Source organism: Strigops habroptila, chromosome 7 (assembly GCF_004027225.2).
Source record: "Strigops habroptila isolate Jane chromosome 7, bStrHab1.2.pri, whole genome shotgun sequence".
In the NCBI taxonomy this organism is placed as follows: domain Eukaryota; kingdom Metazoa; phylum Chordata; class Aves; order Psittaciformes; family Psittacidae; genus Strigops; species Strigops habroptila.
In genome coordinates this window covers 18,260,427-18,281,356 of record NC_044283.2, presented here as the reverse complement: position 1 = coordinate 18,281,356, position 20,930 = coordinate 18,260,427, and the positions used below count along the sequence as shown (strand labels likewise).

Here is a 20,930-nt window from a genome sequence, read left to right as displayed (position 1 = left end):
ATATACTGTTTGTTTCATTTAATAATTCTGAAAACAAAATGTCTTATTTAAGAGATGTGTTCTTTATTTCCAAGTATTTTCATTTGTGTGCATTTGAAGAGTTAACACACTTAAATGTTCTCTGCAAGAACATGAATGTCATGGAACAGCATAAAGGGATAATCTCACCAGTGGCTGTGATTAGGGCAGTTTCTGTGGGAAGTTCAGTGGCATGCTACACCAGCTGGATGTGCTTTGTTGTTGTTAGTCTCATAACATGAAACCTTATGTTGTAAAGAAAACTGTTTCTTTAATTTCTTATGAAGTGTCAAACCATTTGTTGAACAATAGTAAGGGATATTTGCATGGGAAGCAGATGAAGGCTAAATTCATTGAAAGTTTGTTGTTGACATTTACTTTAACAGTTTTGCTTCTTCACAACTTTAGTATATACTGAATGCATGAGGGAGGAGAACGGGGGCAAAATCTGATGGGAGGAACTTCTTGGACATGTTTTGCTTCCTGTTTTCACTTTCCCTTTCAGATGATGTATCGCCTATGGCATAAGAAGCATTTTAGCTTCTGTTAGAGTCAGCTTTTTTCCAGCTGGTAGAAGGTCAGGATTGGCAGGTTGATCTACCTGGGAGCAAGCAGAAACTTTAGAGATAAGGATTTTTCTAGGCCATTTGACTGGGAAAGTTGCCAGCTTCATAATCATCTCACAACATCTAGGAAGTGTTCCAAATGAAATTTGGCTTCAGGGGATTAAAAGTATTTTATTCTTTCCTAAAACTTGAAGGATGCAATCCCAGTCACCTGGCCTAAATAAATTCAAACACTTCCACCACTCCATCCCCCACATGCCAGAAGAAAGATTTGTTTTCTGCCCTCGCAGAGGAGCTTTATTGTAGAAATAAGCCAGTGTGCCAAAGAAGCAAGGTTATCAGCAGTGATGGCATTCTAGATCTATACACATTCTTTTGGCATCCTTGCTTAGGTAATAAAGGCATCTGCTGACAGTTGTTATTTGTTCTAACTCATGCAATTTTCAGACAGGAAATACTTGAAACTCTAATTAGTTGGAGGTGATAATTTACATTTGCTCTATGAATCCAAATCTTAATTTTCTTTAAAATCATAAGATCCTAGCTTTGTTCCATTTAACTCCTGTCATTTGTAAGGATTTTTTTAGGTTATTTTAATATGTTCCCTTTTCATGAATGAAGAGAAAGCAATAAAGCAGTCATCATGTTTGGAGCATTTAAAGTGATCTGTGATAGCAGTATTTTAGAGGGTATGGTAGTCTCATCTGAAGGAGATGACATGCTTTATGTACACTGGTGTAAGAGTTAATACATCAACAAATGATTCTAAATGACCAGGTGCCTTCATCCTGAAGGAAGGAATAACTAGCGTGACACACTAGTCATTAATGACCTTCTCTTTTATTTTTTTTGTGTGTGCATGACTTATTTAAAAACAGTATCTATTTAACCACAGTAAAATTAAACTTTTTTGCTTTAAATGTTCTTGTGACCCTGAACAGAAGCTACTGTAATTAAAATAATTTTTCAAACTTAAATGGATAATCCTTAGTAGAAGAAAAATGGAAGCCACTGTAACTGTTTTAAATTTTAACATTATATTAAGTAGATTCAAATTACACTCCTTAATGTACACAGTGATAACTTGCATGCCTTTAAAATTGCAGTTTTTTGTCAGTTTCTTGCTTATTTTAGTTTTTTCTTACTACTTATACTTCCCCTTGTCTGAGTGTTTTCTTCCTTTGTAGATATTCTCTTTTTCCCACTTTTATTTTAAGAGAGGAAACAGAGATAAAGAAGTTCACTCAGCATTTAAATAGTTCATTCAGACAGTAGCATTGTCACTTAACATTACTGCTTACTGGGGGAGAGATTCTGTATGCATTTAATGCTTGCTTGTTCATTCCTTGTAATATTATACTTCCCAACAAATATTTTTTGCTATTTCTCTTTAATAGTTTTCTGAAAGAGTTTAGATGTACAGATATATTTAATCAAAGCCTTTAAAAGAAAATAAATCATACTAATGTCAGGAACATGTATCAGCATAATAATTGGTTTTAATTGCATTTTAATCACTATTTGCATCCTGAAATACAGATTCACTATTTCATAATTCATGTGTTAACACACTAAACTTGTTTTTTCCTGTTTAGTTCTTGGGCATCTTAATGAAAATGTACATATTTCTAAATGGTTTCTGTTATTTTATCAGTTCTTCAGATAAACTTGGGGATATGATATCTGCAGCTGGCAAATTGTTGCCCTTTAGGTTTTTGTTTTACTCAAACGTTATCTTCTGACCTCATCCCTATCTGACAATTATTCACTGTTACTGTTGCAAGGGAGAGATTGTTTTATTTGTTGCTTGTATGCCCCAAAATTATGGGGAAGTACATTAAAAATGCTGCCTCCAAGTAAGAAATTCAAATCTGTTTGTTAATAATTTTGTGTATGTATGTTAATTTATTAAAATGTAAAATTTGGTAATGCGTTATTTTGTAAACAGGGTGATAAGATTACCAAAACAAGAGTTTTGTTTTACTGGAGGGTGAAATGTTTGTTAATTATAGCATAGTCATTTTCTACTCCATTTGGAAGCTAGTCATTTTCTACTTCGTCAACATCTACTCTTATAGGAAAAAAGTCATGCAAATAACAGTAAGCAGATCAAAGATTTTAACTGCCATAAGTGATAATTAAAGTGTCTGTACAAAAAGATGTTAAATATTTTGATCTCCATTGACTTTGTTAATGCTATGTTTTGCTATGAATTTCCTGCAGTTTAAATGCTGAAGTAACTTCTTGCACAACTAGTTTATGACAGTTAATTTTTCATTTAGTAGATACTTGACTTCATATGGTATTATTCAAACTTCACCAGTTTAGAAGCAAACTGCTGTCTTCCATTTGGAAGCTAGGCAATGCTGCCGGTTGATTTTTGCAAGGATAACGAAGATTATGTATTTGTAAAGTACCGGTTTTAATCATATGTGAGGGAGAAGGGAGGAAGAGACAGGCTTGGGATTTAGTAAGATACTTAGATAGCAAAAGAGGGGTTTGATATTTATTAAACTATAAATAATGGTGAGGGTTTACCAAAGTATTTTTAGGATATACTAATATACCTTTGAAAAGGGAAAATATGCAGTGTGAAAGGAGGATTATTTGTAGACAGTCTTATTTTTGTCTCCTGTTTTTACAGCACCAGTCTACGGATATATGGATGCCTTAAATAAAAATAGAAGCATTTAATAGTTTTTCAGAGAGTAATAATTTCTGATTTTAATTCTTGCTGTGGTAGTGCAGCAGAACAGGTGAAAAGGTAGACCTGAGTTCTCTTAATGGTTCATCTGAATCTTTTTTTTGAAGTTGTTAAAAGAGATTGGAAAGTATCGGTATTTCTTGTTTGAATATTACTGAGCAGAGAAACTGTTCAGGAATATTCATGAAGTTTTCTGCTCTAGCTTTAGTTCTGGTTTTGGTTCTGAAAGCATCATCTCTTTGTTAGCTGTGTTTTTTTCAGGAGAAGACCATGAGTGTTAGGCTAACAAAATGTTTACTTTTCCCATCCTCACCTTCTTCTCAGGTAATTTCCAAAAGATGAGTGGTGCTGGTGGGAAATAGTCTTGTAGTCTCTGGTAAAAAAAAAAAATCTGTGCTGTGAGATTGAATGCTTTGGAGTATTCTGAACTGTTGGAAGTAAGTATAGAAATTATTTGAAGGAAACAGAAAGGTTTTCTGGTCGAGGTTTTAGCTTTTGTTAATTTGCAGAAATGTCTCAAGCATTTTCTTTTTTAAAGCTTTTTTGTGTTACATCTTCAAGAAATTTTTGCTTTTGTAGTTCATCAGTGCATGTCACAGGTGATTTGATGAGGTAAGCACAAAACAGCAAAATGATCTAAGTTGCTGTTGAATTCTTTACATGCAAGGGGATTTCAAAAGCATATGTAAGAACTTTTCAAAAAGTTAAGAGATTATTTTTAGTAATGATGTTTTAATTTCCATTTGGAAAATGTCCAGGTCTCAGAACTGTCTACTGAGGAATTGTAATATTACCCTGATACACTCTTCTAATGGATTTCTTTCTTTTTTTTCATTTGGACAAATAGGTATCTATGACTGTATCCTGTTGGTTGAGCTTTCCAAAGAAAATTTATTAAAATCCCATTGCTAGAAATGAATAGTTTGTATAAATGTATTTGTGTGTGTTAAAACCAATGGAAACTTCAAAGCCAAACACAACTGTCTAATGAGATTGTCTCCCCCACCTCCCTTTTATATGAGAATCCTCTCAATCTGTTGGTTTACCCACAATTGTCATTTCTTCATTTAGAAACTGTCCTAGATCCTGAAGTACTGGTAGTTATACCAGCCTGTGTATCAACAGCTTTTACTGTTTCAGAAGAGCTGCCAGACATGTCAGCGCTATGTTAATTTTGAGATCTTTAAATATCTTATTTCACAGTTTTCATCTGCTAATACTTTTTGATAGATGGATACATAGCTAGTGCTTACTAATGACTGCCACTGGGAGGGGAGGAAAATCCCCAGAGACTCCACAACTGTTGTAGATGCTGATTGAGAAAATGCTGACAATTTGGGCTTTCAGGATGCTTGTTTTTTACAATTACTTTAGTATGGTGCTTCATTAATGCTTTGCTATCTTATTTGAAAATATGGAATACACACAGAGTTTTATAAAAACATGGTATTTTTTGGGATTTCTTTTTAAAAGAGAATTTATCCATTCTAGTGTAATCATCCCTCTGGAACTGGTATTAAGGAGGAGACAAAAAGGCAAAAAATTACATAAAGAATAGACTAGTTAGTACTATCAGCGAATCTGACAATGTATAAACAGTTTGTGGAAATAGTAAAACTCTTGCTTTTAGTTTTAAACCAGTGGATTTAAAAAAGAGGTGTATCAGGGTGTATGCTTTGAATTTAAGTAATGAATGTTCACTGATAATCTATAGGCTAGTGGATTTCCAAGGCATGTTGTCCAGGTTTTTCCTCCCTGAGTATTTTCCCCAGTGAGATTTTAAGTGGGAGTTACATGATTTTAAACTGAAATTTTAAATGTGCAGAGTAAGTACCATTTTTCTTCCCTGCCCAAAGACTGATGGATATTCATTAAATAAGTAACGAATAACATTTAGTATTCTCAAATTTGTCATGGTCTTGGTACTGCAGAAAGAGGCTTAAAAACATAATAGTTCTTCCGGCTGCCGATACTGCTTTGTAAGTAGTTGGCAGCCCCTGCCTCCGTGCAGGGCAAGAAAAGCAAGTTGAGATGAGTGTGTATGTGTCATAGTTTTATTGAAAATTAATATAGGACAAATTTAAAGAATTTAAAGTATTTCAAGTATTTAAAAATGTTTTTTAGGCACAGCATTGAAGTGTGATCCATGTGTCATGACACTGTCTGTTGTGCCATGATTTGTTAATCTGTCTGCAGGAAAGCCTATTGTGAAATCTTGGGATGAATTTGTGTTTTCACTCATACATATCTGTATGATGGTAGACATAATCCTCTTGTGCTCTTCTCTTTTGGGCAGAATTATTAATGTTGTGGTAGGTTTAGGAGATGTTTTTTCTACCCTTGCATACTAAAACATTGACTTCAGTTGAAATTAGCGATTTTCTTTTCAAATGCAGAATGCTCAGCTATTACTAAGGAATGAGTTTTTTTTTTTTTTTTTTTTTTTGGTAGTAGTAATAAGTGCCTGCAAAGTTTCAGATAGGAGTGTAGTAAAAATCTTGCCTTCCTAAGGAGGTAGAAATAATTTTAATGTTCGTGCAGTGATAAAAGTTTGTTCAAAACTGTAGAAGCTGACAGATACTTTCTGTGACCCTTCAAATTAAGCTGTATCTGCAAAATGTATTGAACTAGGAGTTAAAACTCCTATATCACTTGCACAATTAATTAAGCAGTTTAATGACATAGTTACCTCACGTTTCTCCTTACAGTGTCATAGTCTGGAAATTTAAGATATAAAAATCTGTGCTCTGAGTTTTTCGCTAGCTTTACTTGGGGTTTACAGCCAGGGTTTGCTTTTGTGCTAGTAACCAGTGGTAACTTTCAATGTTGTGTGTTTTTAGGATCTGTTTTGCTTCTTTTGGTAGGTGTTGGGCACTGCTAAAGTATTTGAAAATGTGTAGGCTGAAGAAGACAACACTGTGCTAAACAGTATAGTACTGTGTAATGAGCAAATGTTACATCCTGAGCAGCTGTAACCTACTGGGACACTGTGGCAAAGTATCTTTGGCTCTATACCCTTTCGTGTGATAGGAACTGGTATAGGAATATTTAATGGAATACACATGCTGTTTATATTTCTCTTTCTAGTTAAAATACAGATTTGCAAATTTTGAAAAATACTGTTAGAGAAAGTAGAAATGTGTTGCATGGGTTTTGTTGTGTTTTTGCAGTTTTCAAACAAGACTTTCAAACAAGTTAAGCATACATTCATGCCTGTGTATCTGTTTTAAAGGGTAGTTTGTGGTAAATGTAGTGTCTTCATTTTTCTCCACAGAGACCTCAAGAACAACCTTATTAGTACGATAGATCCAGGAGCTTTTCTGGGGCTTTCATCTCTGAAAAGACTGTAAGTAGTCTATCTAGCTAATCAGTTTAAACAAAGCAGCCCCTTAGAAGTAGAGTAAGTCTTAGGTTCTGGAAATTTAGACAGCAAAGCTATTATGTATTAAAGTTGAATATGTATACACTGTCTATATACATACATATATTTATGTATGAAACAAAGTTTGCTTTCAGTCTTATGACTGAAGAACATCCACTGCTTGTGGCTTGGCAGTCTCATTTGTTCTTACTGACAGTCATGTTTTATTCCTCCCTTTTTGTGTTTCAGTGAGTTGAAACATCACTGGGTGAACATTCATTCAGAGCTTTGATGTCATCGAGTCTTGCTTTGTTAAACGTTAACCTCCTTATGATTTTTTTCCCCAAAGGTCATGGTGGAACACATTATCCCTTGCTATTAATACTACACTGGAGTTTTAGCTCTGTTAATGCTGCTTTGTTGAAGGTTGTGCCAACATTCCCGTTAACACATTTTTTTGGGATTTATACCTTAGCTGTAAAAATTCTGTCCCAGATGAAATGTGAAAAACAAGACATCAGCATGATGGCCTTGCCTCATCCACTCCCCCACTTCCACTCTTCAGATTTTCAGAATAGCTGGGACAGCTTTTAATTCTTAGTGATTCTGTTGCTTTACTCCTCCTCTGCTGCCTCTAGTTGGCATACAGCTTTCCTTCTTAAGTTTTTGTAGTATATATGCTCATTTGTCACTGAGCAGATGATCTGGCTCACTTAAAAGGGAATTTTATTGGTAATTGCACCTGAAAAGTAAAGCTGAAGGACCATTTCTGGACCATTACTGCTTGCAAGCTTAATTTTTATTCCTTTAGAATGCTTTTTGCAATTTGATTTAAGACCTACATTGTAAAATGTGTAATATTTAAATATTTATGTAAGTGTAAATACATAAGTGATCCTATTTATGGACAATAAATGTACCATTATAGGGATCTCTGGCACGTTAAATTAAGTGATGTAGCTCATGTAATGAATATACTGTACAAATGTGAAAATTTACTTTTAGTGATGTAAGCCAAGCCTGTTCTAAGGGGATTTACTGGTAAGGCAGGGCTCATTTAACTGTGTATGGGCAGAGCGTTATTGCTGTAGAAATGGAATAAGTACTCTATGTGCCTGTGTACACCCGTACAGCAGTACCATTTGGGTTTTGCTGAAAAAGACTAAACGTAAATATGGTTCAATCTGTATTTCAACTAAAATTCATGATTCTGTTTGCAGACTATGTCATTTGGAAATAAAACAATTTTTCCTTATTTTTTTGCCTTTTCCTATTTATAGAGACTTAACTAATAACAGAATAGGCTGCCTGAATGCAGATATATTTAGAGGACTTGTAAATCTTATTAGATTGTAAGTATAATTTGTTGTACATAACTTCTTCTTTAGTCTTATGTACATTGACAATCTTTGTTTCAATGGAAGTAGTTTGTTTTAAGCATGTGCTTGAAAGACAAGCAGTGGGGCCATGAGGGTGGGTAGCAGGGGTAACCCAAACCATGCCTCCTCAGTGCTTTCTCTGCTTTGCAGACATTTCCCAGTTTCTTAGGTGTAGCAGGGCACGGGGGTGAGATTAGCAGACTAGACAAAGTATTTTCCTTACAAAAATATTTCACGGTTATAGGATCTTTTAATATCCATGCCTTCTACCATGGCATCAGTGTGGTTGTGTTTTGCTGGCTCTCTTGCATGTTTTGTAGCTCTTGATTTACTTCAAAAAGATAACATGTAAGATTAGGGATTTTTTTTTTTTTTTTTTGCTTTAATTGTTAGTGTCTTAGGCAGTGTCTTCACCAATAGCAAAGTGGGATGTATAATATTTTTCAAAAACATTCTGCTAGCTTGAACGTGGTTCTTAATAGCACGTTAATAGCAACATAACAGTTCACTGTTAGTTTTAAACTTCTTTAAATGTATGCTCAATATGTGTTAGTTGTTGCTTTAAATAAAAATAAAGTATTTGCTTTCAATCCTTGTTCCCAGTCTTAAAATTCTTCAGCTAAAAAAGAATTATTGGGGAGCATGTAATTTTGGGATTTTGGTAGGCTATCAGACCTGATTGTTATTCACAGAGTCTTGTAACAGTGTCATAATAGTATCTTGTGTGTTTTAAAATAATGTTATCTTGAAGAGGTTTTTCTGTTTGGGGTTTTTTTTTGTTGTTTATTTAATTTCAAATGTCAGTTGCTTGAGCATGAGTTCAAATCATGATGCTTTTGCTTCTTAGGAATCTTTCTGGAAATCAGTTTTCTACACTTACACAGGGAACATTTGATCATCTTGGTTCACTAAAGTCTCTGTAAGTACTTACTGCATCTAATCTTAATTCGCATCATCATTTGTGTTCTTAACAAAAACCATTTCATATACGCTTGCTTGTACTACATTTCTGCATTTTTATTTTTAAGCCTCTTAACAGTGGTTTCGTTATCTGAATAAGTGCAGGGGAAATCTATGTATGGGTATTTGCGTGTTTGTATAATTTCCCTCAAAAGATGCTCACTTTGTGGTAACTTAGTTCCAAGAGAACAAAGCTGTAACTGCATCTGGGCTTCTGAAAGTTTTATTCTGTATGCATCATGTATGTGTCATTACTTTATATTATATTAAATAAATAAGAGTTTTGCACCTTTTTTTAACAAAGGGAACAAATACTTTTAAGGAAGTTCTTAATCCTTTAAAACAATATAGTTTTGTTGCACATAACGGTGTGTACATCCCAACCTCATGTTACTTTTCTCTTACTTAATTTCATGAGTTGTACTCTTGTGTAAGGAATACAGTAAATGAAAAAAAAAAATTAGCAGTGCTGATGATTAGCTTGCATTTTTCCCTGGTACTCATGACAGTTGGCTCATTGTGTGGGGACTTTCTCAAAAGCTCTGGTTTCTTGCTTTGACACTGAGTTATTTTCTTGTTTATAAAGGCAAACATTTCTTTTCCTCCTCCAGCTTCTTTTAATTGTTCGTAAGTTGTTATTCCTGGTATTTTATTTGTGTACAGAAAGGTTGCTGTGCAAGAACGTCATAGATCTGACAAGAGAATCTGGATACAACCATTGCTATTAAAAATGTGTGTGTCTGGAGGAATTCCTGTGAACAAAGACCAAATGGAGTTTCACAGGAATGTTGATTTAGTGTTTGTAGTGTTCTGCCTGTGATGTTGTGTTATCCTTTAGACATTTGCAAAAAAAAAAAAAAAAAAAAAAAAAAAATAATGTTTTCACTAGCGGTAAAAAACAGTGTAGACATAGCCGTATGGGTTGATACATTTTTTTTTTTTTTTTTTACTGTTTCTGAACAGATAAAATATTTATGTTCTCTTTTAATTTAGCTGACTGCCTCAGTCACTCATGGGGATATTTGGTGTGTCTTTTTAGTAGAAAGTATTAAATTGTACAGAGAAGACATTAGGAATCAGTGAGAAGCCTTGATTTTCATATAAAGCAGAATAAAACTATCATTAAAATTGTGTGAATAGTGTTTCTGAAAAGAGAAATATGTAAGAGGCTATTTTTACATTTTTGTTGATTTTACTGTTAAAGCATTTGATTGCTAAAATGAAGCAATGAAATGCGTTCTTAAGTTCTGTTGATGTATATTCAAGCAATTCCTTGTTAATACACAATTAAATAATGTGAACTTACTCCAGGAAAGAAGTTACTAGAAAACTTAATGCACAGGTGTTGCTCATGTTTATGAAGAGGATTCCTTTTCTCAGGGAGTGTGTACTTTTGTTCTTAGACCACAGCTTGCAGAAGTATATATATGTAGTGGTAGGCAACTCCGCTGTATTCTGGGGTCTGACTGCTAGTCTCTGTGTCTGTGACAGGCATTGCACAGCTATTGATGTCAAGCTTTCAGACGTTCGAGTGTTGCATTTTGTCAATGTGAATACCTGTTTTGTGTTGCAGAGAATTTCAGACTGATTATCTTCTTTGTGATTGCAACATACTGTGGATGCATCAATGGTTAAAAGAAAGAAACATAACTGTACGTGAAACTAAATGTGCCTATCCCAAGTCACTTCAGTCACAGACAGTGACTGGTGTTAAGCAGGAGCTTCTAACCTGCGGTAAGCGCTCCGGAGAATGGATACTTGTTTTCTAACATATTCCATATTCTGTTAATATTAGTGAACAAACTTCGTTTCCCTGAAATCCAGTGGTAATAGTGATTCTTTTTCAAAGGCTGATCTTTAGTGGTGATTTAGTGTTGTTTGCTTTGGAAACAAATAAATTGGTGATTGTGGATGTTAGTCTGTAGAACCTAAGGATGAGTAGCACTCTGTGGAGATAACCTCCTTTTTCCTGGTAATCCATGTTTTCAGGGTTTTTTTTTTTTTTTTTTCTTTTTTTACCCAAACTTCACAAGAGTCGGAAACTGATAATTTTGTTCCAAAGCCTAGCTGTCCAACTTAAGATGTGCAAAGTATTCCAAGCCCAAATTTCTGAAGTTTAAAGGCCTTCCTTTTATGATTTACTTTCGTACATGATGATTCTGTTGTTGACTAGCTTTCCTGTTTTGATGAAACAATAACCAACTTGCTTAACTTCTTTGTCATAGAGTTATTCTATCAAAATAATAAAACATGTATTTGTGACTTTGAAATCTTGATAATGAGAAATTATGAAGGAAAAAATGCATACATTTATTTTGCATTCGAGTTTATACGCTTCATTTTTTTGGATGTGGGGTAGCAAAAGATTTTTAAAATGTATTACATTAAAGGAATATATGTTTTGAAAAAGAATATGATGAGAATTTGTATTTTTCAATATCCAGTGCGTGAAAGGTAGCTTTTATATAAATCTTGCACTCCGTGTATTTTTCTCCTCTTTTGAAAATTATGTATATGACAGATTCTTGCTATTAATTGTACTTTTATTTCTTGAATTCTAGAACCGCCACTTGAATTACCATCTTTCTATATGACTCCATCTCACCGTCAGGTTGTGTTTGAAGGAGATAGCCTACCCTTCCAGTGTATGGCTTCATATATTGATCAAGATATGCAAGTCTTGTGGTATCAGGATGGAAAGATAGTGGAAACTGATGAGTCCCAGGGTATTTTTGTTGAAAAAAACATGATTCATAACTGCTCTCTGATTGCAAGGTGAATCCATAAAGAGGAAATGTATTTCACACTCCTTATTTTCTGCTCTGGTTTAGTGACTCTTTCCATAACCAGTAAGGACCTCTTATGTCTTTGCTGGGTGAACATATGTAGACAGAAATATTCCAATTAGGGAAGTAGTCTTTAACTTCACACATCTCTTAAATTGCCTGGATTTGGTCACCTTTGCTAACTATCAAGTTTGAGGAGGGAGGTTTAGCAATTTGATTAGTCAAACCCACCTGCTTGCAACAGGATTAGCTAGAGCAGGTTACCCAGGAGACTGTTGCAGGAGAACATTGCAAGTATGAAAAAAAGATCTTTAAGTGAACTACTCATGGATTTTTCCTGTTCGTTTTGAGCACACCGCAGTTGGTAATATTGAAGATCTCCAGCAGAGATCTGTAAGTATAATTTATTTTGCCTGCAGCAGATTTTTGACTCATTCAGCATTTACAAAGTGGTTATATATCCTGTAGTTGTATTAGTAAATTAGGACTTCGAAACTTTATCACAAATTATGCATTTGGGAAGTTATTTTAGGTTGGCCTTTCTGGAACAACTAGAAAAATTCTGTGTTGGAGAGCAATGATAGTAACACTTGGGGAACTTGGACTTCTCATCTCTTCTTTCTGAAGTCAAGGAACTTTTTCCCATGGCTGTTCTGTTTGGTTTTTTTTTTTCCTACCTTGGCAAAAATGAAAGCTAGAAGAATAATAAATATTTCTCTATGAATTACAGTACATTGATTCATAGATAGCTCTGGTTTTGTAAGATCACTCACAGTTGTATGTAGTTGGTTATTTCGTCCATTGTCTTTCTGTAGTTTATTCATCTTTTGTTAAAAGCTTATGTAAATTTTATTGCAAGACCGTTGGGTTTTATTTGTTTATTTTATCTTCCCAGTGCTCTGACAATCTCAAACATTCAGGCTGGCTCCACAGGAAACTGGGGTTGCCATGTACAAACCAGACGTGGGAATAACACAAGGACAGTAGACATTGTGGTGTTAGAAAGTTCTGCGCAGTACTGCCCTCCAGAGAGGGTTGTGAACAATAAAGGGGATTTCAGGTTGGTAACCTTAATTTTGTTTTTAACTAAGATGTTATGCTTTAAAAGCACCTATGTGGATATTTGTAAGTGATGTGTAATAGATTATTAACTGTATTAAATTAGTATATGTTGGAAGAAGCGCCCACAACTATACTATGGAATGTTAGACTTTGAGCCTGTTAATTCACATCTTTGGAAGAGATGGAAAGTAAGTGATGATATTTGAAATATATAAATGAAATTACTGGAATAGAGTAAAACTTTTTAGATTACCTGTAAGATAGAGTTGGACTACAAACTGACAGGGGGCTTTCCATCAGATTATCATACTGTTTTTAAAACCCTCCTGCTCCTGTATGACAAAATCACTATATAATAAGTATGTTCTATATATATATTTATATATATATAAAAATTATGTATGTGTATGTGTGTGTGTGTGTGTATATATATATATATATATATATATATATATATATATATAAAAGCATACGCAAGGTATTCTCCACACACACACCTTGTGAATATTGGAATAAATGAATGGTGCTTCTTTTAATGATTGTTGAGACTGTAGTGGTAGCTCTGATGTTCCATTTTGTTGGGTCTTACAGAGTATTTTATCTTTTGTTCTTACCTCTTCACCTGTTTTCCCTTTTCTGATCTTTCTGCTGCTGGTCACTCTAACAACACGTTACTCCTGGAGGTGCCAGCTGTAACAGATAGCTTCTGTATAGATTCTCTATCTGTAAGGTAATTCCCTTTATAACTACTCTGTGTTGTACCTCCCTGCAATAGCTCCTACTGAGAATTAGTGTATGTCACAGCATATGTTTTCATGGTGGTCTGTAGGATTTCTTAATGTTGTAATTACTGCTTTTACACACTTATTTTCACTTTCCTTATGCTGCTTGACTATGTTGATCTTCTGCTTGATCTTTTGTTTACAAACTTTTCTTCCTTTCCCTGTGTACATTAGAGTTCTTTAAAGTTGCCTTATTTCTATGCAGCTAGTGTAAGACCATAAATCTTTTATCTGAAGGAATTAAAACTAAGTTAAAGCATGTTGCTGGGACATAGTTTTTGGGGAGAGAGAAGACAAGCTTTCAAGTGCAGAAGTCCTTCTCCAGTTGTAGCAAGAATTAGGTAAAGTCCTGAGTGAGAGCCTTTGTTCTGAGTTCATCTTTTATATGTTTATCTGTTGGACAATTTGAGAAGAAGGGTAGCTGAGTATGAGGAACTATTAGTAAGGGAAGTAGTGTTAAAATAACCTGCTGCACAGAGGCAATTTAGAGCTACTGAAGAACTTACATTATAAGGAATTATTTATATAAAAAACTTCATGCTTATTCTCTTTTTACACTGTGGTGGTTTCAATTGCAGGGATGAGCATTATCTTAGAAAATGAGAACTTCCTGCTTAAAATAAAAGGTGAAGAAAGTCAAACAGATGCATGCTGTATTCATCAAAGAACACATCTATTTAAATCACTTATGCATTTTTTTATGATACAAGTGTGAATCGCTCTTCTTTGATTTGCCATTAGAGGTGAAAACAGATGGTAAAGGCTTATTTCAAAGTGTTTTCCATTAAATTAACCTATGCTGTTCAGTGACTGTTCAGTGTAATAGGATTTACCCCCTCTGGAATTCAGTAGAAAGAAATAAGATTTCAGGAAATGTTCAGCATATCAAAAATTTCACTGTATCTGGGTTTACTGTAACAGACTTCCATTTGTAGTTTAGGTAGTGTAATAATAAAGAGTAATTTTTCACCTTTGAGACCATATGGAAATAAGGCTTTGACTAGTGAGAAAATGGTTCTGAACAGATGGCTGTAAATGATCCTAGGTGAATTTGATTTTATAGCTTTTTAGTTGGAACTGGTTAGTCATTTTAGCTTGGAAGCTGTTTCAAAACTGACATCTAGATTTTTATCCCTTCAGAGATGGCATAGCAAAGTGTGGCAAAGGTGGATGTTTGTCTTCAGCGTCTTTGGCAGTAATAGTAGTTTAGCATGAATTTATAAAGATCGGGTAAAAACTGTCTTCATCCTGGAAACAATTTTTTTTCCTAAATAAATATTTTTTTAAGTCTTACTCAGATAATATCCCTGATATTACAGTCCATGATTAAACTGAAAATACAGCTTGCATGTTAAAATGTAACCTAATGCTTCTACTTCAGTAAATCCTTCAACTGTTGTGTTTAGAATAATTTTATGCTGGTAGTTGATAAAATTCTTTCTTAAATTTAAGAATTATCCTTTTGAAAACTGTTACTCACTGGACGTAGTTAATCCTGAAACTATAATTGTCAAGGTATAATAAGAAAAAAATATTAGACTACCTGTAAGCTAATGAAATGATGATATAAAAACTCATTGTAACTGAAAGTATTGTTGATTTAAATAAATGAATGTTTTCAAAACAGAATTAATATGCATAAAGAAAAGGATTCTTTTATAATCTCATGGTCTGGGGTTTGTTGGTTTTTTTTTTTTTTTTCCCCTGAAATGAAATTACGGTACTTAAATGTAAATGAACCATCTTTTTCTGCACAGCTGTCTACTCTCATGTACACGTGATAAATTTTGAGCACCTAATTATAAACAGCGATGAAATAAGGGTGTTAATACAGTCCAGATTTGCACTTCTGCTAGCAGTTACATAAACCGTGAAAAATATTCTAGCTTAAGCTCATAAGAAATTAAGAATGCAGCCAAACTTACGTAGCCTTTGTTTGAATGACGAGAATTTCATGTCATTAGTCACCTTTTGAGCCCTGCTGGAGGGATGTCCTCTGTGTCTTCATGGAAAGTGGAGAGTTCCTCATAAGCTCATCCCATACAAGTATTGGGAGGAAACAATTCATGGCTGGGAATGACTCAAGTTAGCATTCACTTAGCAAAAGTAAAGAATAAGGGAAGTGTGAATGTAGTTGCAGCTGGAATCGGTTCTCCCATTTCATTCACCACTGGGCTGCAGAGAAACTTGTACCTGCACAAGGGGTATTGTGAATGGGAGAGGAAAGAGGGTAAAGGACACTTCCCCACAAAGCATTTCTCTTGTTGTTTTTGTGATGTGAGATTATGGCAGAATGTGGGAATTTTAATTTTTCCACCTTTTATATCTGGTTTAGCGGGAAGCTTTCTAAAACATTAGACAAATAATATAGTAGTTTTATTAGTAAAATCTTTCTGTAGGTATCTTTTATAAATGTAGTACAGACTGTGACTGACATCGCTAGTACTCTTTTGAGAAGATCATGGTAAAAGATAGAATGCTGTGTAGAGAGGTAAGTTAAAAGTAAATGCAGTAGGAAAAAAAGGACAGTAACAGAAGAGGAAGAGGTGGATTAAAAAATAGGGAAAGTGGTAGGAAGAACAGGGGGAGAAGGCAATAGTATTGTGGTAATCTAAATAACCTTTGAAGTAGTGTTCAACACTGAAACTCTCACTTTTTCCATTCGATGGCTACCAAAGTTCCAGAAGATACATATATAGAAATTATACTTGTTTAAAAATACAGTAATTAAAGCTCTCTTGAAAAATGTGTTTTTCATTTAAGTCCTGGTGTTCCACTCTGTTTTTTAGTTTTCTAATATTTTAGCACTAGGTGTGAATAGCGAGTGCCATTTTTCTGTGAAAATATTTGTCTTGGAGGCTGTGTCATACAACATCTGTCAGTACCACAGAGTTTAAATTATTCTAAGGCCATGTGGAAAATGAAGCTGACTTGTTCATTTTGTGTTTTGGCAATATTACTTAGCTTTTAATTTCCTGAGATGGAACATTCTTCAAGGTGGTTACTCCATCCTTCTGAAAACACAGATATTTTTGTTTCTGTTTTTTTCTTTCAAATATAGATATGTTTTGAGTGTATCTTAACTTACATGATAGTAATGATTAAATGGCTACTTACTGAAATGCAGTCCAGATACAAAAGCAAACCTTATATCACACTGTAATCTAACGGAGTTTTTTTGTTTGACCATTTCAATTTTTGGAGACAACTGCTTTGTGCAAAGCTCTTTGAAAGACTTAAAACTGAGAAAAAGTATGTTAGCTCTTAAGACTGTTCAAGGAGCTTGACTTAATTAGGGTACAGAAAGCCTGGTACGACCAAATGAAGCTCTGTTTTGCTCTCAGTTTTAGTTAAACCTTGTATGTTGGGTTGTTGGATTTGAGATACTTAGCATTCTGCAATTTAGGTATGTATGCTTTTTGCTTTTAAACTTTCAGTATTAGTCTACTGAATGATAAAATACTGGTTATCCATATGTTAACAGGGGAGAGCACCAGAAGCAGGGGCAGGCAGACTGGCTGGCATTCCTTACAGAACGGCATTCCTTGTCCCTGTCTTTCTCTGTTCTCAGCACTGGACCTTAATTCAGGCGTGGTTGCCTTCTGTTCTTAAGTTTCCTTTGAATCAGTTCTGATCTAATGAATGATCAGTGTACTAAAGCTGTATTGCAATTTAATTTTCTGCTTTTATTCTTTAATTCATTTTTATCTCTGCATATGTTTATACAGATAAAATATGCAGTAAAATTACAGAGGAGAAAGTTGAGAGACTTAGAAGTTTTCTGGAAAAGTGCTTAGTTCCACATGCCTCGAGTGAAAGGAATTCTCTTCTACTCTTAACATTATGACCACTTTCTTTTCCCATTGATTACTATTTGGTATCATGTTTGGTTGCAAAATTGATCAAAGTGATTGTACTACTGCTACTCTTAAATACAGTAAATGTAGTCTTCTGTTCGTATCTGCAGTTTAGATATGAATGCAGCCATTTGAAAGTTACATTGATGCACGTGAACAGGACAAGTAGAAAGCTTGCAAGGCTGTTAATATGTGTTTAACTGGTTTTATAGTGTTAATACGGAATTTTTCATGAAGTAGGCAAGCATATAAAAAAGTGAACTATTTTTAGTAATTTTTATAAGCACCTTCTCTCCACCTGCAACCTCATGAAAGAATTAAAAAAAAGCATGCTAGCATTAGAACTCATTTTGTTAATAGTACACAAATATGAACAGCTTGAAAATACTGAACATGAGCCAAGGTGGCCCTTTAAATACTTTAGAGATGCTTAGTTTTGAGTGTCTCATTATTTTCTTTATTTCACGTTGTAGTGCTTAATCCTTTTATTTACTTGTCATGTAAATTTGTCTAATTTTTTTCTGCCTTTGCCTCCCCAGGTGGCCTAGAACATTGGCAGGCATCACAGCATACCTGCTGTGTACACGGTATTCTGCTGGCAGTGGGATATATCCTGGCAACTCACAAGATGAGAGAAGAGCCTGGCGCAGATGCGACAGGGGAGGGTACTGGGCCGAAGAGGACTACTCCAGGTGCCAGTATGCAAATGATGTGACTAGAGTTCTTTATATGTTCAATCAGGTAATTTTCTACATTTCTAGAAAATCAAATTCTTTAATGAAAATAAAAACTCTAAAGTCTGTTTCTCTGAGGTTTATTTTTAGGTGGGTAATGCTGGTGGTGTAGATGAATTCTGATGAACACATGCCTCTGAATACAACACTAGAATTTGTAGGGTTATGTTAAGAGCTTGGTTTAATATCTGTTTTGAGTGCCCCCAGCTTGAAAGTGCAAGGAAAATTTTCTTCTTTGGTGTATTTGCGTAAAGCAGAGGAGGATGGTACTTGTCATGATTGGTTTTGTCAACTGGATGCCCTGTCCTGGCCACATGCTTTAAAGAAATAATGCAGGCTGAAGTTGTAAAGGAGAACAGCTATTTCCATTATATTAACAGAGTAGTCAAACTCTGTCTCTGTTGCTGTAAACCTCTAAGAGACTCAGTGTGGGCAATGAGAGTTAACTCGTGAAAGTAGTATGAACTAGGTACTGTAATCTGGTAATACTCACCAGGATACCAGAGGGTATTCTAGATTTTAAATGTAGCTATGAAACAAAATTTCTCATCTCCAAATTCTTTTGAGGCTTATGTCTAGTTAACTCACACTTTCACAAACACTGTTCTACAATGATGTATCCAGCCTTGTATGTATAGGTGCTGTATTGTATAATAGTCCACAAAGCTTTGAGCCTCTGGTTTAAGCTTGATATTTTTCACTGCATACTATCAGCTCACTAGCATCAGTGCCACTGGTGAAACTACAGAGATGTGAGAATGTTTTTTGGTATGGTGAGTCCTGTGTTTCTTTGGGTTTGAGGTTTTTGGTTGGTTGGTTTTGTTTATTTGTTTTTTCCTAATACAGCTATGCCACTTGATGATGTTGATAGCACTGCCCATGTTTAACATAAGCTCTGGTGCTTGTCTGATCTCTGGGTAGGATTACTGCATGTGTTCAGGGAGTGAGCTCACATGCTTTTAGAAAACACTTCGCACTGTATCAAAAGCGCCATAGCCCCTGACTGGGACAGTCTGGATTTGAACTGATATTTGCCCTTTGGATGTCTGAGATTTATGCGTGTAGTGAGATCTTGACATCTAGTGGCTTGGGCTATATCTAGTTTAAGGCAAAAGCATTGAACTGCATATTGTGTAGATAGGTCATTGTGGACTTGCTTCCTCTGCGTTCAGTTACTAATGCAGGCATAGCTTTTTATCTTCATGCTCTGGTTCCCTGAGGACCAATGAGCAGTGGTGTAAGAAAGATCGAAAGTGTGGGAGAGGGAGAAAGGGAAAGGACTAACTGCTTTGGTCTAAGATAAACTTAGGGGTTGACATAACTGTGCTCTGCTGCTTTATATTCCTAGCAGTAGAGGTGCATGCCATGGCTTGGTCACAAGAAAGATACTTGAGGGCTGAAATGGAGGGTGGTAGTGCTAAATGACTGATTAGCAGGTGGGAGACGATGCCGGGCATCCCTTTGTAGGACATTGCAAGAGTTGGGTGTTCGCTTATTGAAAGCTTTGATGCTGCTGGTTTGCTTTTCCCTCAGCTGGGAATTCACATTTTCCGGCAGGGTCTGTAACTACTCCTGGCTATGTACAGTACTGTATGTACTGTAGAGTTGGAACTGCTCAAGAGCCTGGATTACTTCAGCCTGGCTTAACTGCTTTTGTTTAGCCAGCATTTATCAGGTTGTGGAAGAATGTTGCCAACTTTGTGTTAAAAAGTTTAAAATGTGAGGGTCAGATCAGTATCTTCAGAAAAAGCTGAAGTATAATTTCCATGTGTGAAGTAGGTAACTTCCTATTATCTCATTAAAAATACATGCACACAGTGGTGCTACACTGAAATGTAGGTTTAATTTTTATTTTGAAGAAAGAATTGGCATGTTTTTGTTTTAGTTGGTTTTACTCATTAGACCCTTTTTTTACATGTAGGTCTAGAATTTTTAGCAGTATTCTGCAGAGAAATTTATTGTCTCTTTGAGACTAATAATAAATGTAATAATACTACAATCACCTTTAAAGCCTTTGAACACAAAGGTAGTTGAGCTGTTCTGAAGATTAGAACTCTGCCAAGCAATTTAAATTAAGCAGAGGTCTAGGTCTAAAATGGACTGAAACCCTTGTAGCACTTATGCAAGAACATTTATATTTCACTGTTCTTGTTTGTGTATCATACATATAAAGCTTTAGGCGAAAAGAAATTGATGTTTAAAGAAAAAGTTCAGAGAAATTATACATAATATCTGAATTTGAAAGTTTACTTTGTTGAAAGTGTACGTTATGACTTTGAATTTTATTTACTCTTTATAGGCCTGTCTTTCAGTGCTTTGGAAAAAAAATTAATCTTCCATTAATTGCATTCAAATGTACATACAAGTGCTAAGACCAGCAGGAACAAATGCATAGTTGTGCTTATGTGGCACATTACAAATTCGGTAGGACAGACCAGATATCTGTACACTAGTAAACAGAGAGATGGAACAACTCTGGTTTGGATTATCATAGATAAACAGCATCTGAACATGAGCTGATAAGATTCGCACAGCTTTCCACCATGCTACGTGAAATATCCCATTTTTGGTCCCTGCTAGCTCAGGCATGTTGATGTTGTACGCTATTTAGTGAAGAATTTTCCAGCATGGTGCTTGTTTCAGGAATGAAATCATGAGCTTTGTCATAGAGAGGGTCTATCTTGTTTGGGGCGTTTTTGTGTGTGTCCCAAATGCTTTCTG

The 20,930-nt window shown here is 35.0% G+C and overlaps 1 protein-coding gene across 3 annotated transcripts in view; it reads left to right on the top strand.

The window, feature by feature from the left end:
* ADGRA3 (adhesion G protein-coupled receptor A3) overlaps window positions 1-20,930 on the top strand; it is a 55,145-nt gene that overhangs the window by 16,365 nt on the left and 17,850 nt on the right. For 2 of the 3 annotated variants that reach the window (XM_030492689.1, XM_030492691.1), the window contains exons 3-9: window positions 6,563-6,634; window positions 7,930-8,001; window positions 8,876-8,947; window positions 10,562-10,722; window positions 11,550-11,763; window positions 12,670-12,834; window positions 18,015-18,216. In XM_030492689.1, coding sequence (XP_030348549.1) covers window positions 6,563-6,634; window positions 7,930-8,001; window positions 8,876-8,947; window positions 10,562-10,722; window positions 11,550-11,763; window positions 12,670-12,834; window positions 18,015-18,216 — 958 coding nt within the window. The remainder of the gene's footprint in view (window positions 1-6,562; window positions 6,635-7,929; window positions 8,002-8,875; window positions 8,948-10,561; window positions 10,723-11,549; window positions 11,764-12,669; window positions 12,835-18,014; window positions 18,217-20,930) is intronic. The other variant, XM_030492690.1, reaches the window with a different exon arrangement.